The 26,634-nt window shown below is 40.2% G+C and overlaps 1 protein-coding gene across 2 annotated transcripts in view; it reads left to right on the forward strand.

Moving 5' to 3' along the window:
* LOC132768778 (rho GTPase-activating protein 7-like) overlaps window positions 1-26,634 on the forward strand; it is a 111,400-nt gene that overhangs the window by 59,527 nt on the left and 25,239 nt on the right. Inside the window, exons 1-3 of one of the 2 annotated variants that reach the window (XM_060765010.2) lie at window positions 14,315-14,603; window positions 24,032-24,103; window positions 25,505-25,586. In XM_060765010.2, coding sequence (XP_060620993.2) covers window positions 14,591-14,603; window positions 24,032-24,103; window positions 25,505-25,586 — 167 coding nt within the window. In that variant the 5' untranslated portion in view covers window positions 14,315-14,590. Of the gene's footprint in view, window positions 1-14,314; window positions 14,604-24,031; window positions 24,104-25,504; window positions 25,587-26,634 lie in introns of those variants that run through there. The other variant, XM_060765009.2, reaches the window with a different exon arrangement.

Consider the following 26,634-nt stretch of genomic DNA (forward strand, 5'->3'; position numbering starts at 1 on the left):
AGTAGGTTCAGGAAAATATCCCTGGTGGATATAGAGATTGTATTGTATCTCCTTGTGTGCTACTAAAAAAATGCCAGAGAGGGGACATAATCTTTCTTGTGCAGATTTTTAAAACCATTTCAGTAATAAGATTGTGGGCTTTGTGTTAAAAATCTAACTTGTTTGAAAATTAATTGGGTGCCCTATAAGCCAGGTATTTATCCTATGTAAACATTTTGTTTGGTTTGAAGAGTGATTTTCCATATTGTTAAAAATATACTGGTAGTGAGTATATTTTATGCATCGATCACTTCAGTTTAATGTCCAACCCATTTGAGAAGATTTCAAAAGATGCATGTGACAGTGATCATGTAGCTATGTTCCAGCTATTCAAAGTAGTGGTGGCCTTGGAGAACTTATCACAGCCGTGATCAGGCTCTCCCTGGGATGGCATGTTCCAGAGGATGCTGAGAATGCCCCTCAGGGCACTAACCAGGGTGGAGAGGAACTCTGTGTTTATTTGTGTAATTTCCTCTCCTTTAGGATATGTAACACAGTAGAGGAGGGTTTTTTTATGAACCTTCATGGTGGTCAAGGGCTTCCTGAAAGCCGAGTAGCCTGAAATAGATGCATCTAATGACAAATGATTGTATATTTGCCATAACTTGAAAAAGTTCCACTTTTAGACACCTACTTCCAGAATGCACCAGTCAGCATGACCGTATGTAACAGAGTTGGTTTCAGTGGATAAATCCAGTAAGGTATGATGAAAAAAGTCTACTGTTAAGTAGTACAGTTTAAAATACATTGATACAGAAACATTAATTGAAGGCAAAGCCAGTGAAACAAAGTTTGCTTTGTGCATACAGCTAGAACTGAAACACCTTCCTTACATATTTCTGTTTAGGGAGAACCAGTGGAATTTCTGGTGGTAACACGTTTACGTAGGAAATATTCCAATGACATCGGAGCTCAAGTATGTGAGAGCGGGCTGGCTCTGAATGACTCCACGTGTTGGAACGGTGCCGTTCTGAAATAGCTGGAGTAGTTTCAGGAGTCTGTGTGGCTCATGTATGTTCACTGAAAAATATGTCTCTGACTATATGTATTGGGTAATCAGGAGCAATTATCATTTTATGAAAAGAGAAAATGTAATGAAATAAAATAGATAATTACAGAAGTATAAATGCAGCTACTCTATGAGAGGAAAAACCAACCTCTCTTAAATGTTAATATTTTATTTAAACAAGCACTTCACTAAGTTATGCTGAGCTGGAAAAATTGCTATCTTTACTATATTTGTCTCATTTTCTGAGCAGTAAGTAGTTCCAAGTCTGGAGTGCTCACCCAAGTTTTTGTTTTCTTTCAAAAGCTGTTGGTGAGAATAGTCAAAATGTCAGTGGGACTTGTTAAATCAAGACTTATTTTTACTATCTATAAATAAAAAAATCATGTTATTTTGTGGGATTAACACAATTCAAAAACTACTGGACGAATTGACAACAAATTTGGACACAATACACCAATCAGGCCAATGAGTGACCATCACTCATAAAAACACTGAAACATTCCTCAGAAGAGACTTAAAAGCAAAATATATATATATTACAACGCATGCACAAAACCATATGTGTGTGTGTGTGTGTGTGTGTGTGTGTGTATGTGTGTATGTGTTTGCGTGTGTGTGTATATATATATACACACACATGCAAACACACATATATACACATATACACATATATACGCACACAAAACACATATACCGAGACTGGGCCACAGCAACGCTTGGCAGGGGATGGCTAGTTTCTAATAATATTATAATAATAATTATGAATAAATTGAATGATTGTTTAATAACTTATTTATTAACCTATTTAATGATATATATTTGAGATTTAAATTAAATATATAATAATTTATTTCTGTAGAATTACCTAGTATATTATATAGTATGTTTAACATTTAAATGAATTATAATTGTTAGATAATAATTTATTTCTATATCATTGTATAGTATCATGTTTCCCTCCACATGGAAAAGAAGGCAAGACTAAATAAGTCATGTTCGATTGTTAAATTTATAATTTAATACAATTTATTTAACCATCTACTCTAGCTGAAACTTGCAATTGGATTTAGGCTTGATACTAACCTTACAATTGTGGAGATGTAATAAAGTTATGCTTCTAGTTCCTAATGCCACCAAGCAACCCAGAAAGATTCAATGGTCAATGGAAGAGAAAGGAAATGAATAGTGCAGGAGAATCAAAAATGCTATTTTGGTACAGTACATTTACCTGCAGAGGTGAATCACCAGTAACCTAAGTCTGCTCCAGTTTCAAATCTCAACCTGAAAACACAGGCCCCTTCTCCTCTGCCATATAAAATCCAAATTATCTGCTTTGAACTGGGTTATATGGCAGTGTAGACTCATAATCCAGTTCAAATCAGATAATCTGGATTATATGGCAGTGTAGAAGGGGTCATAGATGAATTAAGGTGATGGGTATATTTTCTGGAAATCTGTATATTTAGGATGTGAACACTTAAAGTCTTAATGGCATATTTATGAGACTTTTTCTGCAGGGGTTAATTCTGGACAAATGCAGAAGTCCAGTGTGAACAGGCAGGATTCTTCTCAGTCTGCATTTATTAGAACTTCTAAAGACATGGAAAGGTTGAACTTCCATTGCATATAGGTGCGCTGTTTATTGACTCTGCTCAGGTGTTCCTCTGGTTATTCTAGTTGTTTTGATATTACTCCTCATTAAGCTCCACCATTTTATTGCCATTGTCAATAAACTGTGGGAAGAGACACTTGCATTTCTTTCAATGGGGGGGGGGGGGGGGGGGGGGACTAGGGGCTCCCTTGTTTCCATGTTGATGAAATCAGGCTAAGCAGCACTTGAAAAGGGCTTAAGTGCTTAATGACTGTTATTTCACCCAGCCCCTATCTCTGATTTTTAAACTGGATTGAATGCTAGTAGCTAGATAGTTCACTTTTGTCCTTTGGAGAAATGGGCAAGGTCTGATTTAAAAGAATGTGTAGAGTTGCATTAAAAATCAAACTATCTGAAACTGAGGTAGAAGCTTGATTGAGTCAGCAAAAACAGATTTAGCAGTTGTGGTTGTCCCCATCTGCTCTAGTTAGGAAAAATGTGTTGTAATCTTTAAATAGTTTGGGAATTTGTTACGAAAGGACTTGTAAGATTCTGTTTGTCCAAATAAGGGTATATATGTCCTAAAATCTTACTTCCAGTATACAGATACCCAGCATACTGTACTTCAGGGACAGAACTCCTAGTGTATACTGCACGTTTAATATCTCAGGATTTTTAAAAGCATATAGATAAATAGAACTGGCAGGTTAAGAGCAAAGATGAATTTAGGAATGTCCCGGTAATGCAGCGGGTTAAACCACAGAGCTGCAGAACTTGCTGACCCGAAAGGTCAGTGGTTCGAATCCAAGGAGCGTGGTGAGCTCCCAATGTTAGGCCCAGCTTCTGCCAACCTAGCAGTTCAAAAACATGAAAGTGTGAGTAGATCAATAGGAAGGTATTGATGTTCCATGCAGTCATGCCAGCCACCTGACCTTGGAGGTGTCTATGGGTAATGTGGGCTCTTCAAATTAGAAATGGAGATGAGCACCACCACCCAGAGTCAGACATGACTAGACTTAACATCAGGGGAAAACTTTACCTTTTACTTGTTACCAAACTTTATAAAGTGTAAGCAGTTTGCAACTTTTAAAAATCTCTTGTGGTTTTGAATAACACAGATTAAATAACTTCTATGAATGTATTATAAAAACTGTATTTTAAAGGCCAGAATCCTACTCATACACCATATTGGAAAAATAAGATGTTTTGAGCTGGCAAAGTTTGTGACCATTGAAAAAAGTGCACCAATAGATACTTATATTTGTGCATCTTGTTCAAATCAGATTACCAAATATCTTGGAAACAAGTAGCATAAAAACATTAGACTTCATTCACTAACAGGGTTGGCCTATGTTGTTCACCAGTGCTTTAAAAAAAACATGGTCTAGATATGTATCCCTCCTTGGAGAAATAAATTATGGCTCATTCAGTTAAAGCCCTATGTTCTCGTGTGGTATTAGCTGTAGCTGATCCATTGAAATAGTACCTTTTGACAAAGCAAAGGTTAAACCCTTGTGCTGGTAGGACGGCTGACCGAAAGGTCAACAGTTTGAATCCGGGGAGCGGGGTGAACTCCCATGTGTCAGCTCCAGCATCTCATGTGGGGATATGAGAGAAGCCTCCCACAGGATGGTAAAACATCAAGGCACGCCCTGGGTAGCATCCTTGCAGAGGGTCAATTCTCTCACACCAGAAGCAACTTGCAGTTTCACAAGTTGCTCCTGACATGAAAAAATGGCATACATTATGTTCCCAGTAGAACTGTGCTTGAAATAGAGTTCACTTAATGTGCTTTAGAAGCAAGGCAATCTAGATCAAAACCCTTTTGTGAGACCATACACTTTAAAAAGTATTATTGAACCTATGAAGTTGTAAGTTGTTCTATCTGTATTAAAAAGGACCTTTATTAGGGTGCCTTTCAAAGAGGAAAAACAGTAAAATATACCAAATAAATGGAGGTTGGTGACATCTATATCCAAAAATTGTTCCCCCTCTTTTTAAAAAATGTCATATTCAAGTTTAGTGTCTTTCAGTCAAGAAACTGTACAGTTAGCTTGAAACAAATCAATGTGAGCTATCCCACCATAGAGAAATCCAGTTGACACCAGCAGTAATGTGAGAGTTTTACTGCAGGATGTCAACTGCATTGGATTATTTTTTTATTTGGATGGAAATAGGTACTGATCCGGGAAATTCCCTTGAGACTCGGGACCTCTCTGGCTAAACATTTTAAAGGGCCTTTCCCTAAACTACAAGCCCCAGAATTCTGTAGGAGGCAACCACAGGGTTCAGATGGGATGCAGACTCTTTGCTTATGCTTTTAGCTCTAGTCTAAGGGTCCCCAAACTAAGGCTGGCGGGACAGAGGCAGCCCTCCAAGTTCATTTTCCCAGCCCCCACCCTAAACTTTAGACTTAGGGGTATTCTAACAATAACAAAAACAAAAACAACAACAACAACAACAACAACAACAATAATAATAATAATAATAATAATTTTCTTACCTGCCTCTCCTCACAGCTTAACATTGCTAAAACACAAAACCAAAGCACATAAACATTTAACAACATGCCATAGAATACATATATTAAAGCATATTTCCATAACATACATCTTAAAATACACAAAACAAAAGTTAGACAGAGGGAAAGTTTAAAATTCGTCATTAAAACTCTAAAAGGACTTGAGGGCACACAACAACAACAATCCTAATTAACTTGACTATCTCATCAGCCAAAAGCAAGCCCACACTTCCAACTGAAACATTGTTAAATTTATATTGGTTAAAATTGTTCTTCATTTTAAATGTTGCTTTTTTTCTTTCAATTTTTGCACTATAATTCATGTTTTTTTCAAACTATAGTCCAGCCCCCCCCCCCCCCCAATCAGGTTGAGGGACTGTGAACTGGTCCTCTGCTTAAAAGGTTTGAGGGCCCCTGCTCTAGTGTAATAAAATAATAATGATGCTTTCTAGAGGTATAGATTCAGTTTAGGCAAAGTGTAGTCCTATGGACCATATGTGACCCCTAAAATTATTGGTGTGCCTCTTGACACATCCACACTCAACGGATCACACTTTTTCTGGCCATAAAAGGGTTGTGAATTGCCTCTTCTTGGAGTCTCTAGGGCAGCTTTGTCCTCTTTTTAAATAGATTGCAAGGTTTCATGTGCTCTTTGACATCACAAGTGCCATTTTGATTTTTGTTTCCCTACATGCCAACTGCCAACAGTGGATTGAAAGCAAAGGATAAAAAATGATACATACATAGAAATGAGTGAGATCCAGCTTAGCTGTTCCATATACTTTCCCGGTGTTTTTGGATTCTTATTGTGTATTTCTCTGGAAGTAAAGCAAGGGTTCTTACCACAGAAAAGCCTGGAAATTGTTGAAATATTCTAATACAGTTGAGCAACCTTAAAGACTGAAGTTGCTACTGGTCAGATCAGACCATGAGCTATTTATGTCTAGACAAAATAAAAAAGGCAAAATAAAAGTTATCATCATTCCAGCCAGCCAAATTAGGACACCTGATTGCAACACCAGAAGAACTTGAACATGATATAATACTGGGAATCCATCACCCTTTCCCTATAATGTTATGCATAGACATATACCTTCGACTCATATATGATTCAGCTCCATATATGCTGGTGAGTCAAACTTGGTGCCTCTCAGCATTTTGCAAAAACTGATTCATTTAGCCTAGAAATGTACATACAGAAGCACTCAAGGCAGTGTACAAAGGAAAACAAATACAAGCATTTTATAATCAAATAAGTAGCAACCCTTCTTCTTTTTCTTCAGTGTTTGTCCCTCTTGATGATGGAGTCCGCTTTACTGGTTTGTTGGCACCATTTCACCCTAAGTAGCAACACCGCAACTCTTTAAAATGTCAAAAATAAATGAAGCACCAAATATTTTAAAATGTGCACAGAAATCAACGCATTAACATTTAATTGCCCAGGGCATCAAACTGACTATCCAAGACATTTAATTCTATTCATTTGGACTTGAAAGAAGACTACAGGAATGAGTAATCTAGCAAATTTCTAACAACTAGTTGTGTCACAATTACAGTGATTATGAACAGTTGTGCTTACTATGTATAAATCTAAGTGACTTGTCCCAAATTGAACTTTTTCCATTTGATAAGTATTTGCCCCCAGAGTTTACATCTGTACTGTACAACATACATATTCATATTGTAAAGAAGAAATGTGATCTATAGTGGATTGGTATCCATTGACTTTTCTTCCCATGATATTAAAATGTGTGAATGCTCAAGCACCATTATATACAATGACATAGTAAAATCTATATAAATAAAACTGTAAATGACAGTTTGTTCAAAACTTCAAATATCCCATAATTCTTCACCAATTGCTTTGAAATTTTGACACAATATAGCATTTGAAGTGGCACATGTTTTTATGTTTTCACATGCCTACTATTATATAGATGTCACACCTGTCACAGGTAAAATATGTTTTTTTTTCAAAAACAGCACCATCTGCTGGATGTCAAAGCAATGCATGCTATACTACATATTTTACAATTCTTTTTCAATCTTTCTGAATGCATTGCTACATTGAATTTTCAAAGATTTTGATTCACTTTCATTTTGATTTAATTATTTCATGTGACATTGTATTAGAATTGAGAAGTGCTGTTTATATGGTCCATAACATTCATGTCGTGAGTATAGTTTATTGTTCTTCTTCCCTCCTGTGCTGCTCACTTTGCCCTGAAGGGGGTGGGATTGTGCAGGGGCAGGCAGCGGAGGCAGTCCTCAGAGACATGCCTTCGCCTCCCTCCCTCCATGCTACTTCTCTGCCTCAGTTCAAAGTTGTGCCCAAGTCAGCCAGGCCTCTTTGGGCAGGTAAGGCAGGCCTCGCCTCTTGGGTTGTATGTGTTTATTTCATTGTGCAAGCATGCGTATCACACCCCCTCCATTGGGTTTCACTAACTTCAGAACACCCCCCCCCCCTTTTAAAAAGCCCTTGCTGTCAATCATTGTCTCATCTGAGGGGGGCAGGCCTTCCTCCCTCCTCCCCTCCTCCAATGCCACCCCCACCCTCACAAATGCCACTGTATGTTCATTATTTATATCATTGGGGCTCCTTTGGGCACCCTGTGTCTTTCTTTAGGCCCCTTCCACACAGCAGTATACAATCCACATTGAACTGGGTTACATGGCAGTCTGGACTCAGATAACCCAGTTCTAAGCACACATTGTGGATGATCTGCTTTGATGGTCTGTGTTCTATGGCTGCAAGGAAGGGCCCTGAGTCTACAGTGACATATAATCCAGTACTCAGCAGACATTATTTATTATCTGCTTTGATATTCTGGATTGAAGATGTCCTTATTCCTCGCATACCTATGATTGCAATGAATATGCCATATCAATTTAAGAGATTGCGATTCCCAATTCGATTGGTGTTTCCAACCACCATCAACAAAGCTCAGGGCCAATAATTAGAATTGACTGGTTCAGATCTACACACGGATTCCTTCTCACATGGACAATTATGTGTTGCAGGTTCTAGAGTCAGCAAACCAGACAATCTCTATATCTGCACAGACAATGGAACAACAAAACATATTGTATACTCACAAGTACTGTGAAATTAAGTATATTAGAAACCTGCTCTTCCTCTTTTCTTTTCAATTTAACTAGACTGGGCCACAGCAACTCATGGCCAGGGACAGGTAGTGATGTATAAAATGGTAAAATCAAGGTTTGCTTTTTGGAATTTGGGGGGAGGAGAAAATATTGTCAAGCCTTGGATAGTTGACTCCATGGATACAGGGAGCTAACTGTAGTAATTTGAACATTGGATTATGACTCTGAAGATCAAGATTCAAATTGCCGCTGTATCATGGAAACCCATATTCTTCAGTAGAAGGCAATGACTCCTCTCTATACAAATCTTCCAATAATTCACATTGTCACAGGCCCGTAGCCAGGATTTTGTTTCGGGGGGGGGGGGGTGAGTTTGGTTCGGGGGGGGGGGACTGAGTCTGAGTGAAAGAGGGTCTACCCTAGCAAACCTTTTGTATTGTTACCCCTATACCCCCATGCATATGGGATATATTGAGTATAGTGGTCAGATAATGATATGAATAAACATAACAGTTTAAATAATGTAACAGTAAGGCCTTCTCGCGGACCACCATGAGAATTTCGGGGGGGAGGCTGAAGCCCCCCAAGCCCCCCCCCCCCCCCGGCTACATGCCTGTCTCATTATATGTCCAAAGTGTGACAGCCTCAGTTTAGTCGTGCATCTGAGAGTTCAGGATTAATTTGCTCTAGGATCCTGTGCAGAACAAACGCTTATAAAACGCAAAGTATGATTGTGATATGCCTGCTTATCATACATGTACAGTTGGGGGGTCTTGTTTTTGGTTGTTTTTTGCTTAATCAGAAATGTGAAAGATCCCAAGGGTTCTCCGGCTGTGTCAGAAAGTTTTACCAGGACATGCAATCAGGCCTCAGGAGGAAAAAGATACACATTTCTCCTCAGTATTGTTTCCTCCCTGAATATGACCTTAGGTGAAAAGGCATTATGTAGAGGTGGAGATGATTATAGCTTTGTTTGAGACATTGATGGAGATAATGATCACAACTATTGAAGACCATCTGTTTTCTTTGAGCAGTTCCAAAGAACTGATTCTTAGATAATTTAATGTAGAATAAATAATATTTGAATTTGTAGTGCCACATCTTTTAGAAATAGCACAGTATTAATGATTTTGAGGCACCTGAACTTTTTTTAATGCGAGCTAGTTTTCTGTGCTGAAAGTGTAAAAAGAAATATGACTGCATACTCTTATCAGAATTTGCTGAATCAGGGAAGTTGGTCTGAAACATAGAACAGGACATTGGAAGGCTAACTGTTGTGTTATGCAAAGACGTTGTGCCAATTTACATTCAGCTGGATTAAATTGAATCACCAGAAGAACTGACAGATGGCTTCTGTTACTCACTTCTGGCAAGTTTAATTAATTTCTGCTTCAAGGCATGTACCAGTCATTGTATTTTAATACAGAAGTAGGAAATGCCCAATTCAGTTATATCAGTAAATGAAATGTATGCAACTTAAGATATGTAAATGTACTTCAAGGGTACAAACATGTGGAAATATAATACAAGCACTTCTGTATTTTCTGAACGATATTGACATTGTTGAATAGATTATACTGGTGAACACTGAAAGCTGTTTTATGGTGATGTTCAGATTCCACCTGAACATTAGGCAGACCTTCCTGATGTATGAGCTGTTCAACACTGGAACTCTCTGCCTCTGAGTGTGGTGGAAGCTCCTTCCTTGGAAACTTTTAAACAGAAGATGGATGGCTATCTGTCAGGGATATTTTGATTGTGCTTTTCCTGCATGGCAGGGGGTTGGACTAGATAGCACATGTGGTCTCTTCCAACTCTATTATTTTATGACTGTATGATGAATGCAGCACTACTTATAGTGCCCCTGCTTTGGTCATGGAGGCTGTGAATGGGCAGGTGTTCACAGGATGATGTGGTGGTTTGAGTGCAGGATTATCCTGGAGATCAGGGTTGGAATCCCTGTCTGGATATGGAAACCCACAGGGTGACATTGGGCTAGTGACATCTGAGGAAGGAAAAGAAAACCCCCCTCTGAACAAATCTTTCCAAGAAAACCCTATGATAAGTTCACCTTAGGATTGCCACAAGTCAGAAGCTACTCAAAGGTACATAACAACAAAGTTAAATGGATTGTTGTAGGTTTTTCCGGGGCTATATGGCCATGTTCTGGAGGCAATTTTTCTCCTGACGTTTCGCCTGCATCTATGGCAAGCATCCTCAGAGGTAATGAGGTCCTCATTACCTCTGAGGATGCTTGCCATAGATGCAGGCGAAACGTCAGGAGAAAAATTGCCTCCAGAACATGGCCATATAGCCCGGAAAAACCTACAACAACCCATGGATTCCGGCCATGAAAGCCTGCGACAATACAACAAAGTTAAAATTGGGCATTACATGGTTTCCACAACTATAGGATTGGATTACTTGCTCATATGGCTGGAGTCATCTTTTTAATTTTCTTGAAAAACACAAATTCCAAGTGAAAGCTTTTTGAACACTTCAAATGCATCTTTGAATCGAACATGTGAGTGTTGCATTAAAAGAAATCAAAACCAGTATCTTGTTTTAGAGCAGTGGCATCCCCTCGGTTTCATTTTGACACCCATCATATTTGTTGCGGGGGAATAAGTGTTGCTCACTTCTTACAAAGTTGCATTTTTAGCTCTATACCAGTGCTTAATTCTGGGTAATTGGAGCTTTCACTTTGAGTGAAACTTCAGTTCAATATCATTCCATCCACGGCTTTTTCCAGTGAAGTCAGTGAGGTTGTCTGACAAGGCCTTGTTGAAACATAGCATAAGTTATGTGCTTGGCCAGATCATCTGGTTTTAAGAAATGTCCTAGAGAAAGAGGCCCTTGGACAATCTACAGAGTTCTGGCATTGTGGGGATTTGTCACTTGATAAACTGCATTTAGATGGGATATATGTGCTGGTGATGGAACAAATGTACATTTCCCAAATCCCTATATACCCAGTGTACTTCAAAGAATGTTAGTCAAGCTGTCAGCAAGTGGACTCACTGAAAGAGCTGGTTAATGTTTTCTACATAGCTGTGGCATCTCTTTCCAGAGAGACTTTTGCAAAATTTCAAGGATTACAGTTTGCCTTCAGACATATGTTAGTAACCTCATGTACAGGAAGCTGCCTTACGTGTTAAGATTACTGGTTGGTAGTAAATGTGGCCAGTAATGTTTCTGACTGGCTTATGAAGCCATCAGGCAGAAACTTTTCTCAGGCAGAGTTTGGCATCTTGGAGACACCAAAGTGAAGATCTGGCTGAGGTGATTTATGAAAAGTCTCTCCACATCCACATATATGTCTAAAATGTACATACAGTGTGAATGGGTATATTATGTATTCCTAGTCAACAACGTTATGGGGATCTGGTAGTGTTAGGGACTTCCCCAGTGAGGATCCTACTAACACAAAATTGCATGACCTGCAAAAGACATTTTGCTGCCTGAGGCTAGGAGTAAAATGACCCATCAACTGAGTGGAATGACAGCCGAATCTTCAAGATGGGCTAAGATTAAAATGCTCTTTTACAGGTGGAAATACAAGAGCAGCTAGTTGCACCTCCAATCCATTTCTGCCACTACTTCAGAGTTTCCGCCACCAAAATCAGTCATTTTGTTTTGCCTAATGATAGGGCCAGCCCTAGTGAAATGACCCCAAGAAAGCGTAATGCCACAGCCTTTGCTACATAATGTCTTCAACACTACACTCTGATAAGACAACTGTGAGAATCATAGCATCGTTTGCAGACAGTTCACGACACGGGACTCAAGTGTCCTCAACCGGAATAAATAAATAAAAATAAAATAAAAAAATTATTATTATTATTATTATTATTATTATTATTATTATTATTATTACACTATATAACAAAAATGGAAAAACATTATGTTCCCGATGTGAAAGTTATTTCCTGTTTAATTGTGTGGTACTTATTTAAAAGTAGTTGTTCTACTCCAGAAACTTTGTTTTTGTGGCTGTCACAAACTATATTGAATTGGTTGAGACTCAATTAGATACTGATTGAAAAATGTGCTGTAGGATGCCCCCCAAAGCAAAACCTTTGCAGTTTAATAAATTCTTTCCATGTCTTTTTTATGATATAGCCATGTTTTTTTTATGATAGGAAATGACATTTATAACCCAGGAACAAAAATAATACTGCATTGTGTTATTATTATAATAGTATCTAGATCAAGGGAAGTATTCTGCATTGGTCAGGCCTCACCTGGAATCACACTGTGTCCAATTCTGGGCACTACAATTGAAGAGAGATGTTGAGAAGCTGGAAGGTGTCCAGAGGAGTGCAACTAGAATGATCAAAGGTCTGGAGACCATGAATCCCTACGAGGAGCATCTTAAAGAGCTGTTTAGACTGTAAAAGAGAAGGTTGAGAGGAGACACAATCGTCATGTATAAAGATGTGAAAGGCTGTCACAAGGAAGATGTCACAAGGATGTCACAGCTTGTTTTCTGTTGCTCTTGAAACTAGGACTTGGAGCAATGGGTTCAAATTACAGGAAAGGAGATTCCACCTGAACATTTGGAAGAACTTCCTGACTGTGAGACCTCTTCCACAGTGGACTCTCTTCCTGGGTGTGCGTTGGAAGCCCTTTCCTTGGAGGCTTTTAACCAGAAGCTGATGGACATCTGTCAGTACTTTGATTGTGTTTTTCCTGCATGGCAGGAGACTGGACTCATAGATGGCCCATGTTTTTAAGGTTGGCTTTGAGCCCATCTTTAAATCTCTTTTCCTGTCCACCAACATTCCGTTTTCCATTCTTGAGTTTGGAGTAGAGCAACTGCTTTGGGAGATGGTGGTCGGGCATCCGGACAACATGACCAGTCCAGCGGAGTTGATGGCAGAGGGCCATCGCTTCAATGCTGGTGGTCTTTGCTTCTTCCAGCACGCTGACATTTGTCTGCTTGTCTTCCCAAGAGATTCCCAAGAGATTTGCAGGATTTATTGGAGGCAGCGCTGATGGAATTGCATGCAGTCATGCCGGCCACATGACCTTGGAGGTGTCTATGGACAATGCCTGCTCTTCAGCTTAGAAGTGGAGATGAGAACCGGAGTCGGACATGACTGGACTTAGTCAGGGTTTACCTTACTCAGTACAGAACAGTGCATTGATTTATACATGGGGCAGGCATGTAGCTGGGGGGGGGGGGGGGGGGCTTGAGGGGCTTAAGCCCCCCCCCCCCCCCCGAAATTCTCATGGTGGTTCGCGAGAAGGCCTTACTGGTGCATTATTTAAACTGTTATGTTTATTCATATCATGATCTGATCACCATACTCAATATATCCCATATGCATGGGGGTATTGGGGTAACGATACAAAAGGTTTGCTGGGGTAGACCTTCTTTCACTCAGACACACCCTCCCCCCCTCCCCCCGAAACAAACTCACCCCCCCCCCCAATCGAAATCCTGGCTACGGGCCTGACATGGGGTGATTCCTTGTTTTGGAGTTGTAGTTCGCCTACATCCAGAGAGCACTCTGGACTCAATGATGGGATCTGGACCAAACTTGGCATGAATATTCAATATGCCCAAATATGAACACTGGTAGGGTTTGGGAAAGATAGACCTTGACATTTGGGAGTTGTAGTTGCTGGGATTTATAGTTCACCTACAATCAAAGAGCATTCTGAACCCCACCAAGGATAGAAATGGGCCACACTTCCCAGACAAGAACCCCCTGACCAACATAAAATACTGTGGTTTTTGATGGTCTTTGGTGACCCCTCTGACTTTCCCTCAAGCCTCCCCCCCCCTCTCGGGGTCCCGACCCCCAGGTTGAGAAACGCTGCTCTGAAGGCTGAAGGGGATAGACTCCAGGGAGTTGGGCGGGGTAGGGGCGCTCTTGGGCCGAAAAGGCGAAAGGGGGCCTCCTTGCAAAGAAGCTTCCCTTCCTGTGGCGCCAGGGCAGTGGGGGTGGCGCCAAGGGGCCCCTCCCTGCAGCCCCTGCCCCTCTTGGCCGGACGGCGCTCCGAGGAAGCGGCATCCCCCCTCCGCCTTCTCGGGGGGGGGGGGGAGGGGCCTCCTTGCCTGCCTGCCTGCCTTCCTTCCCCCACAGAGACAGGCAAGGGAGGAGGCAGGGACCGCGAGAGAGGGAAGGCGCGCTTGCTTGCCGCGGCTCCTCTCTTTCCCTCTCCTCTCTCTGCGACGGAGGCGCAGCTGGACTCGTAGGAGGGCAGCCCCGCTTACTCCTTTCTCCTCGAGGGATGGCGGGAGGCGGAGGAGGAGGAGGAGGAGAGTGAAGCCGGAGGAGGAAGAGGAGGAGGACACGCTCGGAGAAAGGCCACCATGATCCTCACGCGTAAGTGGCCTCTCCCTTAGCCTCGCTTGGAGCCCGGGCACTTCCAGAAGACTGGGCGCTGCGAGGGGATCCCAACTTGGATGCCTCCGACCCGAGCGAGGCTTTGCGGGCGGCGAATCGGCTGTGTGGACGCCATAGGACTAGAAGCGCCTTGGGGAAGGCGGCAGGGTTGAGCTGCGTCCTTTGGGGCAACACTGGCCATCTGTTGCAGATCAAGGTGCCCCGGCCTCTCTCCTTGGTGGGTGATGTTCATGTGAAAGGGGCCCTCTCTGCCGGGGAGGGCGGTGGAGGCGCCTTCCTTGGAAACCTTTCAACAGAGGTTGGATGGCCATCTGTCCTGGGTACTTTTCCTGCATGGCAGGGGGTTGGACTAGTTGGCCCACTCTATGATTCTAAGTCTGAGGAAGGGGGAGGGAGGGAGGGCGTTGTGTAAACGATTCAGTAAATTTGGGTTGCAGTGGATTTTCCAGGCTGTATGGCCATGTTCCAGAAGCATTCTCTCCTGACGTTTCGCCCACATCTATGGTAGGCATTCTCAGAGGTTGTGAAGTTTGTTGGAGACTAGGAAAGTGGGGTTTATATCTCTGTGCAATGTCCAGGGTGGGAGAAAGAATCTTGTCTGTTGGAGGCAGGTGTGAATGTTTCAATTGTCCACCTTGATTAGCATTTAATGGCCCGCAATTTCAAGGTCTGGCTGGTTGCTGCCTGGGGGAATCCTTTATTGGGAGATGATAGCTGGCCCTGATTGATTCTTGTCTGGAATTTTTTGAATCTTGCTCTTTCCCGATTTTAGAGTTTTAAAAATATATAATACTGATAGCCAGATTTTGTTCATTTTCATGGTTTCTTCTTTTCTGTTGAAATTGTCCACATGCTTGTGGATTTCAATGGCTTCTCTGTGTAGTCTGACATGGTGGTTGTGAGAATGGTCCAGCATTTCTGTGTTCTCAAATAATATGCTGTGTCCAGGCTGGTTCATCAGGTGCTCTGCTATGGCTGACTTCTCTGGTTGAAGTAGTCTGCAGTGCCTTTCATGTGCCTTGATGCGTGTTTGGGCAATGCTGTGTTTGGTGGTCCCTATGTAGACTTGTCCACAGCTACATGGTATACAGTAGACTCCTGCAGAGATGAGAGGATCCCTCTTGTTCTTTGCTGAACATAGCATTTGGCATTATGCTAAATGCCCTTTTACCAGAAGCTGGCCACTTGGAGTGTGGCTGGTGTCTCTATGAGAAGGTCCTCCATTGTGCATGTGGCAGGGCTCAGGTTGCATTGGAGTACAGTAGAGTCTCGCTTAGCCAACCTTCACTCATCCAATGTTATGTATTATCCAACAAAGTCTGATGCCTGGATCCACAGCTGTTTCAATACATTGTGATGTTTTGGTGCTAAAATCATAAATTCAGTAATTACTACATAACGTTACCATGCATTGAACTGCTTTTTCCATTGATTTGTTGTAAAACATGGAGTTTTGGTGCTTAATTTGTAAAAATCATAATGTAATTTGATGTTTAATAGGCTTTTCCTTAATCCCTCCTTATTATCCAACATTTTCACTTATCCAACCTTCTGCTAGCCCATATAAGTTGGATAAGTGAGACTCTACTGTAGCTGGTGTGTGGTTTGCTCTTCTCCACACTTGCATGTTGTGGACTCCACTTTGTAGCCCCATTTCTTGTTAGCTCTGCATCTCATTATTAATTCTTACCATTATTGCCTGTTTCAAACCCCAAATTGGGACTCAAGTCAGCTCACAATTTAGATGAACAATACAATGTCAAATATGTAAAAAGTCAATATTGAAATTGAAGTCAACTATTTGCGTGTTTGCGTTTAACTTTAAGTCATCTCTTGACTTACTGCATACCCATGCATTTTAGAGGGTTTTCTTAGGCAAGAAGGAGTGAGCTTGCCAGGCCTTTCCTCTGAAACCCAGCTTGCAGTACAGTATTACAACAATCCACACTTAATTAAATGCAATTTAAAAAGATTTTTTAAAAATCTGAACAACTGCTCAGTTAAAAACACCAAACTTGTTTTATTTTAAAGTCCTGTCTGAATAATAAAAAAAGGTTCCTGCCTGGATGTTTTATTCCAATGAGACTATTTTTCCTTCTCGCAGGAAAAGCGTCTCCAGGTAGGTGTTTCTGGTATGCCAGTGCTGGAAAAAATCCCCCATTTATTTTTAAACAGGCCTATTCAAATACTGACCCTAAAGTTTACTTAGTTTGTCATTTCTGGATGTTCATTAATTGGAGACTTAGCCTTTCCTGAACTTAGTTCTCCCCCCACCCCCTGAAGTTGGGAGTTCACAGTGAGAATGAAGCTTTTCTTCCTAAATGAAACCTGGCGTTTCTGTGTTTCTAAATAGTCAGAAAGGCACTCCGAAGAATCTAGGTCAGTGGCACGGAGTGTAAGTCTGTCTTGACCTTACAGTAAGTTCTCTCTGGAAGTGGAGGCTGTATATCATGGGGAACATCCACGAAAGTGCTTTAAGGCCGCGTGTCCCTTGCTTATTGCAAATGTTTATTTACCCAAAAAACAAAGGGGTGATTTTACTCCAGAATGACAGGAGGGATGCCTACCAGTTCCCACTTGGCACTTTAGTTGGAGCAGCTGTTCATAAATGTGTAAATAGAAGGTCAGAGTGGAAAGAGATAGGACCTTCATATATTCTGGTAGTCTCCAGTTGAACAGATAGTGTCCTCGGGTTCATCAACACTGTTGACTTACACCACTGTAACTGCCATGGTAGGATACACTGGAGTCATCAGAGTTGTAGTTTTACAAGGTCTTTAGCCTTCTCAGCCAAAGAGCACTAAGCCATGACAATTGAAGTGGTGTCAAACTGCATTAATTCTACAGTGTAGATGCACCTACTTACAAAATACTTCTTGCGGACATGCCAAAAACCTGGCTGTTCTGACACACTGAACATCTTGGAGCTTTCATTCCAATATCTCCATGCTCCTGGCAAACACCATAAATGAGGATCATGGTGTGGGGGAATTCAGATCACAGTGTGACCTTCTGTTGGCTTCATTCCCTTCCTTCTTGCTAACTTCCCAGCTGCATCCAACAATGAGCCATATACCACCAAAGCTTCTCAAAGAGAGTTGCCAATATACTTGGCTGATGGGACAGAAGGCACTATAGGGAGCGTGCATTCCAGAGTTTGGCATCTGGCCGCTGCAGCTGCCTGGCAGATCCCATGTGTGTTGACACTGGTTCTTGAGCAGATGGAGGGTATTGAGGGAACAATGGGTTTAAGATTCCAGGAACAGAAGGAGTAGGAGGCAAAAGTATTGATTTAGCTCTGGGACATCCTACTTTTCTGTCTCTAAACCTAAAAGGCACTGCTGAAGAATTTTGGATTGCATTAGGCTTATTGTTTGGTTGCTGTAGTAAGATTAGTCATTTTAAAGGGTGGAGGAGAAGCATGTTACAGCTATTAGTACAAATGTAGTGGGAGAAAAACAAACATGTTTTCATGGAGCTCATCAAATTGGTGCTTGTGATAACATTCAGATTTGACACAGTAGTCCTAATATGTAGTCCCTGTATTAATGTTTTTATGTCCATCCAATCCAACTCTCTGTCATGCAGAGCGCTCACGACAGATGGCCATCCAGTCTCTGTTCAAAAACCTCTAGAGAAAGAGACCCTACCACATTCCATGGCAGTATATTCCACTGCTGAACAGCTCTTATTATCAAGAAGTTCTTCCTAATATTTAGTTGAAATTTATATCCTATAGTTTGAATTTATTGTTTCATGTTTTTATCTCTGGAGCAGCAGAAAACAATCTTGTTCTTTTCTTAATGTGACATTCTTTCACAGGGTCACCACTTAAACTTCTCTTTCTCAAGTTAAACATAATCATCTCACTAAGCTGCTCCTCATAGGGCATGGTATCCAGACTTTTTACCACTTTGACCACTCTTCTCTGGACATGTTCTTGCTTTGCAATATCTTTCTTGAATTGTGGTGCCTGGAACTGGGCATGGGATTATTCTGGACACAGAATACATGAGAATCTTTATATCCCTTTTCATATTGTGGACAAACTCTTCCATCACAATTTTAAAACATGTTGCCTGATAATAATGGGATTTGTAACCAAAACATTTAGAGAGAAATAACATTAAAAAAACATTAGGAAAGGTGGGAGTGTTTTTTGTAACTGACAGATGATCATCAGCTAAGATTGTTGGGAAATTACCAATGTACCTGTAGCTTTGCAACTGTTTTTAAACAAGGATGATAACAAAATTTACTACATTTACTACTAGAAAATGAATCCACTTTAAATCCGGTTTCTGCCTCCTGCAGAATTCTGGGGTTTGTAGTTTAGGGAGGCTGTTAAAGGCTCCTCCCTAAACTACAAACCCCAAAATTCTGCAGGAGGCAGAAACTGGATTTAAAGTGAATTCATTCTCTAGTGTGATTAGTCTGATTTGCACCCTCTTTTTGGAAATTGCATAACAGCTGAGTAGATGTAGAAGGAGACCAAGTGACTTCACTTTAATTTTATGTCATTCAAAATCATATCACAGAAGCAACAAAAGAAAGGTAGCAAGCCTTGAATATATCAATCAACTATACATTGTAATTCACCTCTCTTCAACCCAATGTTTCCTACCTAGATATTGTGCTCTGTAACCACCAGCATTTTTGTCCATGTCGTCTGGGGTTAGTGAGAGTTGTAATACAAAATAATGATAAGATTTGTTGTGAAGCAGACTCTTTATGAACAGGGGAAGTATCCCTTTTCATATTGCAAAGTATAATTTTCATCACAACCATGAAGTATGGGATTTGGAATCAAAACATTTGGAGGGCACAGATTCTCCATGTTTTCAGATAAATGAGATTTGGAATGTATTTGAAATATTAGTCTTCTAGAAATAATAAGAGTGTGCTGGCTTATGGCCAACTACATTGGTCCACATCGTTTTCTTCACATGGTATGTTTAATTTGGGCTTGCAGTTCCACTTCCACAAGGAGGAAATTTGGTATTTCTATCTTGACACACTGCTGGAAATGAAGAACATGCTTTTTCTGTCTGCTGCCCTGTGCACAGATTGATCTGACCTAGTTGCCTCCTTTTTATGCTTTTGTGCTGTATGGTGTTCTGCAATCTCAGTGTGAATTTTTTTTAGCTACGATTGGTAATCGGTTATGTTTGCCCAATTTCTCCATCGTATATAGTAGTGAGTGTTCATTTAGGGAAAACATTTCATTTTGAACTTCTGCTAGATTTCAGTCTTTGAGTAATGAGGACAGCAGGAAATGGAAACTATTCATATGTTTAGAGAGTCAGGAAGTGTGTGTTACACACAGAGAGAAGGGGGGTCACTTGATCAGAGTGAACTCGGGAGTATCACACCATATGCTGATAGTCACATGGAGTTCATAAGGAGCTAGTATCTCTCTCTCTCTCTTTTTTTTTGCAAAAAGTTTTCTGCAATTTGTGAAAAAAAAAAGATATTTTGAAACTATCACTGAAAGGTGTACCTGAGAAGAAGATTCTCAAAAGAGTGATAGAAGCTTGTTTTGCAGGAGACAGACTTACATCCTAATAACTAATTATGAAGTTGTAAACTAACTTACAACCTTGTACATTTTGGTATTCACATTTATGATTGTGGCACCATTGCCACAATGGCACTATCTCCTGAAGCACTATCTCCTGAAATCAGCCTTACAATCCATGCAGCTGCACCAGCCAAAGGAGTTGTGACAGGGTCTTGCATGGCTCTTTGCTGCAGTTGTCCTATTGTGGTTGTGAAGTGGTGAACTGGTCATTTTTCAGTGCCCTGTTCATCAGCACAGTAGAACCATTTTGGATGGTGTACAGTTGGGTCATAGCATGGATTTGTAGTTGCATCTTCCTATCAGGATCACAACCATAGAGATTCTTTCCTGCAGACTCTCCAAAGTCTACACTGTGGTGTACCTCCTGTCCTCTTGAGCAGATTTTGTGGATAGTGTTCTGCTGACAAATAGTCTTCCAGGGAGAGGAACCAACCAATGAAAACGTAGGACTGAATATGTCTCCACAAGGACTCTTTGGGTCTCTCTCTCTCTCTCTCTCTCTCTCTTTATATATATATATATATTGAAAAATATTTCTATTTATACTTGTATTAGGTGGGTAGGAGGCAACACTCTGTCATTTTTATTTATAAATTTCTTCCTGGGCTGTTATCTGAATAGTTAGAGGAGATTAGAAGAGCAAGATGTCTTTTGCTCCTTAAAATTGACATGGTCATGTTCTGAGTGGCTGGGCCGAAGACTTTGGTTCCCTCTTATTATGGAGTTGGCCTTTTTCTCCAGGGAGGAGGGGAATTAGAAAGAGTGGCCATGTTGAAAATACCAGATTTTGAACAGAAAAATAGTTTTTAAATTCTTCTTGGTGAGATTTTGTCTACTCCATAAAGGCTTTGTAGATGCTCCACAGGTATTGGCTGGCATGATTTTACCTCTAAAGTGTAGTATTGTTATTGGCTACTCAGTTATTGTTTGCTGCTCAGTTATTGTTGAAGCTTTATTTGTATCTTTTCTGAACTTTGAGCGAACATGCACTTCCTGTGCCTCTGTATGACCCCAAAGCCATTATTTTCTATTTCATCATCAATGACAGCAAGACTGTGCCATTCCTCATCTTTTCTTAATCTGCCTTTGCTTGGCTTTTTGGCTGCTGAACATGGCTTATGTGTTTGCAAAGATATCTTGTAGCAATTTAGAGACTGAAAAAACTAAGTTGTTTACTTTTTCAGAAGCATATCAACATCTCCTATCCCCTTGTAACATGTTATGCTCAGTGCATCTTAGGAAATGGACTGAGGAAGTCTGTGAAAAATTGTATTTCTTTATTCTCTCGGTTTCTAAAGTTCTAGACCAGTGGTTCTCAACCTGTGGGTCCCCAGGTTTTTAGGCCTACAACTCCCAGAAATCCCAGCCAATTTACCAGCTGTTAGAATTTCTGAGATTTGAAGGCCAAAACATCTGGGGACCCACAGGTTGAGAACCACTGTTCTAGAAGATATTTTTTGCAAATTAATATTCCAGATCAACACAGTTCTGTCTCTGGTTTATATTTGGTAATGTTCCTGCATCTCTTGTTTTTAGCAGAATTCAATACATGTGGCCTCAGACCAGCATAGTCTTTCAGCAGATATATTTGTGGGGTCAGCTATACAGCACTAATATAGCACTTGTGTTCCACTTTTCCCACCCTCTTCCTGTCCTATGGAAACCTGGGATTTGTAGCTTTGTTAGGCATTGAAACTCTCAGGCTGAGAAGTCCAAAGCCCCCTCTCTAAACTCTAAATCCCAGGATCCCATGGGCTGGAACTACGGCAGCTAAGGTTGGGTAATAGCACCATAATTCTGTATCGTGAATGTGTACTGTGTCCCAGAAGTTGCCTGTCTTGTGCTTTGAGATTATTGGCTTAGATAATTGAGTTGGTAAACATTAAAGGCTGCAAGTGACTATGCTGATATTGGCAATAGGGCAATATTTTATTGGATTTGGTGCCCGCCTAGTAATTGGCAGACATCTTTATTTTTTAGCACGAAAAAAAGCATCAGACTGCCAACTACAGCGTATTGTTACAACGGCAGGTTTTAGCAACCCTATTGTTCAGCTCCTGGCTATAGGATGACATAGTGATATTGGGGAAGTCCTGCCATTTTGGATCTTGCACCAATGGCCTGTGATCAGAGGGCAAATTTAGAGTGTGCTTAACTAAATGTATTGTTTCTTGATATATGCTTTATATTGTAAAGAAGCATTTCTTAGTTATGCCCATGGAGGTTGGGAACTACAGAAGAAACTACAGGACATGTGGAGAGTGCTAGATTAGGAAAGCAACGTTAATATGAGACAATTGGACAAAAGTAAAAATGTCAAGAGAGAACAAAAGAATCACTTCTTTGGAATATATATTTAAAAGAATTTCATGTGATTTTTGAGACTATTTCATCAAACTTCTTTTAGAATCTTTGTTTCATGAAAAACTAAAGAATAAATGAGTAAGACTACAACTCCAGATACTATGTATGTAGTTTAATGGAAGGAACAACACAAGATCTCTGTTTAAAAAGAGAAAATTCAGCAAGTTGCACATTTTCTTAACTTTAAGAACTCTGCCTTATGCTCTTCCAGAAGTATATTAAACATGTTTACATTTTTAAGGCATCTGGTAAACGTTTTGCAGTGCTGTAAAGTTATGTTTTCTTCTTTTTCCTGTGGGAATGTTACAGCATTAGATCCATGGGATTTTTATTAATTGTCACAAAGTGACTAGTTAGTTCCTAACATCTGTTTCACTGAACTAAACATAGAAGTTATAGATTGTAAGCTGTGCAATTCAAAGACCTTTGCAGTTGATTACTGCTTCCTCAGTACTGTAAAATATCTACAATGATCATTAGACTATGCAGCTGAATACTATATAGTTAGCATTATTACGTCTCAGATTTAGAAGGTTTGTCTCACAAATCCTTTTTTATTAGTTCAATTTTTGTCAATTATTTCTAAGATCACATACTGTATTGTAAAAAAAGATGCATCAGAGCAAAAAATCCATAAGGAACTGAAAATGTGAAGCTTGTGTTACTACTGATGTAGAAAGAATCCTAGAACTGGAAGAGACCGCAAGGGTCATCCAGGCCAGCCCCCTGCCATGGAGGAAGACATAATCAAAACATTCCCAACACATGGCTATCCATCTGTTTAAAAATCTCCAGAGAATGAGACTCTATCACACTCCACTGCTAAACAGCTCTTATCAGAAAATTCTTCCTAATGGTGGAATCTTTTTCACTATTATTTGAAACCATTGCTATGTATCACCCATCCTCTATTAGTTCATTTCATTTTTTCTGTCTAAGGCCTTATTGAAATCAATGTATGCAACATCTATGTTCAACTCTAGTTTTTTTTTAAAAGGGGGATAAACAGAGAGAGGGAGAGAGAAGGTTAGTCTGGCATGATTTGTTTTTCAGAATTCCAAATGAGATTTTTAGTGTTCACCACCGACCCTTCTAAGTATTTACAGACTGACTGTTTAGTGATCTGTTCAAGAATGCTTCCTGGTATTGATGGCAGGCTGACTGTGTGGTAGTTGTTTGGGTCCTCTTTCCCTCTCTGTTTGAAGATAGGGAGAAACACTGCCTACTTCTAGTCTGCTGGAATTTCTCCAAGAATTCTCATCCTTTGGACTCATAGTATTTGTAGTTTCATGTGGTATTTAGAATTCCCTGCTAGAGATCTCTAGTGATGCCTCAATTCAAACATCCAAAGATATGTAATTTCAAAGTGTTGTAATGGTCTAGGATTAAAGGGGCCACCATTGTAGTGATTTTTCATGTTAACTTTTATGGATTTTTAAAATTTAGTTTGTTTTCTTTTCAGAAATTGAGGCCAAAGAAGCCTGCGACTGGCTGAAGGCTGCTGGATTCCCCCAGTATGCTCAGATGTTTGAAGGTATTGCATTTTGTTCTGAGATACAACAATCACTGAAATACATTCAAAAACTAGTCCCTTTGATTTGTAATAAGTGTAATGCAGACAGCTGATTCTACACAAATGATCAGTCAATGTGATAGTCAGCATGATATAGGGAAAAGGTTAGGACTCTTAGATACCATGGTTCAAATCCTTGTTCGGCCATGGAGACTCACGGGGTGAATGTAGGCAAGTCATACTCTCTCAGCTTCAAAGGAGGGAAATGGCAAACCTTTAAAAACTTATTGCAAAGAAAAGCTTAGGATACGGTTGCCATAGATATAGATAGATTTGAAGACTCATAACAACAAATTGTTCAAGTTTATTTGTATGCAGTAAGGCATCAAAAGAGAAAGGAGGCACTTGAATGTGCTGTGTTTTATTAGGGTAGGAATGTGTAAAAATGATAATAAGCAGAAAAGTTTATTGATAAATGTAGCTTCAGCACTATTGGCAATGTATGCTGGTTCCATTACGGACTTCCGATAAATTGACAGTATTGCTCCTCCCTCTTTGGGGTGTAAACAGTTGTTTTCTGTAGATGGATTGAGTCCAGGGATGCTCTGTTGAAACTTCCAGAGTTCCTTCCCCGTCTCTAGCCTTTTGCACCATCTGGAAATGGGTTTCCTATCCCTTCAGAGATGCCTTGATGCTACATTGGAGAAGAGAGGTAACACTGTGTTCCACCAGTAGAACATCTGTGTGTTTCACTGGTCCATGCAATGTAGAAATACAGTGTTGAGAAAGAACATTGTTTCCCCACCACCTCCCACCCCAATGTTTGATCATGAAGGACCATTGTTAATTTATGCTTGTGTTAGGTGGGTAGGAGACAACACTCTGTCATAAATGAATCATCCAGCATGAATATCTGTCTGGAAAACAGGACAAACATATTTCTGTTGCCAAATTGTGCAGGTCTCACCTTGAATTCATTTGCTTAAAGAAGAAAGAGGTTTCTCATCCACTTCCCACATATTCCTCTCACACATGTGGGCATTTAAAATGGTGCTTAGCTGTACTTGTGAGGCATCACTGATTACTGAAAAATCTCTGTCTGCTGCTTCCAGACATCTTTGTCTCTCTTTGCATGAACAGCTTCACCACCGTTTGAACTTCACCTCACTTGCTAGGCAATGAACGGGCTGAGGTTTTATTCTTCAGCATGTGTTTTCTTTATTGAGAAATCTGAATTCCAAATTCTTTCATTAATTCATCTTTCCCTTCTATGCTGATGTATACATCTCTGATTTCTTGCTTGAATTAGATTATTTGGAGGCTTATATTAATTAGCTTAAACAGTACTTTGCCTTGATCTTTAGAAATGACCTAAATACCTTATTTCAGAAACTGAAGTCTGTTGGGAACTTGTTCTTTCAGATATGCAGTTTCCTGTTGATATCAACTCTGTGAGAAAAGATCATGACTTTTTAGATAAAGATGAAATAGAATCCTTGTACAGGTAAACCTTAGTATGACTTTCTGATTGTCTACCAGTCTGACTCTGAAGTTTTGGTTAAGGGAAGCATTGAATGAAAATAATATGACCACAACTAGGCCTGCATCTTTTGTGTTAGTGTTGTATAGTTGTTGTTCTGCTACAGTTCTTATAAGAAATATATTAGTATCAGCACATGTATTATGTCTTCAAAGATGTTTTCTTCTAAAATGCAAGTCTAGCATTTGCATAGAAACAGACTGTATGATCTAAAAATATGTGGCTCTCCTTTATTTATGATGACGTAAGTTACACTTAGGAGCCAGCATTGTGCAGTGCAATGGACTACTACTCAATGGACCAGTATCCAAACCCTAGCCATGGAAACTCACTGAGGAACCCAACCTCAGATGAATGGAAAGGCAAACCTCTGATCAAGTTTTGCAAAGAAAGCCCCATGATAGTGTTACCTTAGAGTTGCCATGGCTCAGAAAAGATGTGAAGACACACACCGGCTAGCAAGACTTAAGACATTGGAAATATTGGAATTCATATTTATGGCTGCTGCACCAATATAATGACCAAAATATCTTCCTGAAACCTATCTTTGACCCAAGATAGGATTTCTGAGGTGCTATGGAGTAGGGGGCTCAGTGAAGAGGGGCCTTCCCCTATCTTGGAAACTAGGCTTTTTGCAACATGTTTCATTGGGAGTCATAGAATTATAGAGTGAGAAGAGACCACAAAGACCATCCAGTCCAGCTCTTCTGCCATGGAGGAATATAAAATCAAATCGCTCCCAACAGATGACCATCCAGCCTCTGTTTGAAGTCATAGCTATGCTGATGACACTCCATGGTTGTAGCGACATCTTTTAATAAAGGATGTTATGTGTTTATGACTGCTGTTGACTAGAACTATTCCTGAGATTTTGTTAAGTCTCCTTGGGATTGCAGTTAAATCAACATGTGTATTTCCAGCAAACACAGAATTGATCTTCAGTCACTTACTAACATACTGATATGAAAATTGACAGTGGTGAAGAAATCCAGTTGTCCAACCAGATATATGA

The sequence above is a fragment of the Anolis sagrei genome, chromosome 2 (genome assembly GCF_037176765.1).
Source record: "Anolis sagrei isolate rAnoSag1 chromosome 2, rAnoSag1.mat, whole genome shotgun sequence".
NCBI classification, from domain to species: domain Eukaryota; kingdom Metazoa; phylum Chordata; class Lepidosauria; order Squamata; family Dactyloidae; genus Anolis; species Anolis sagrei.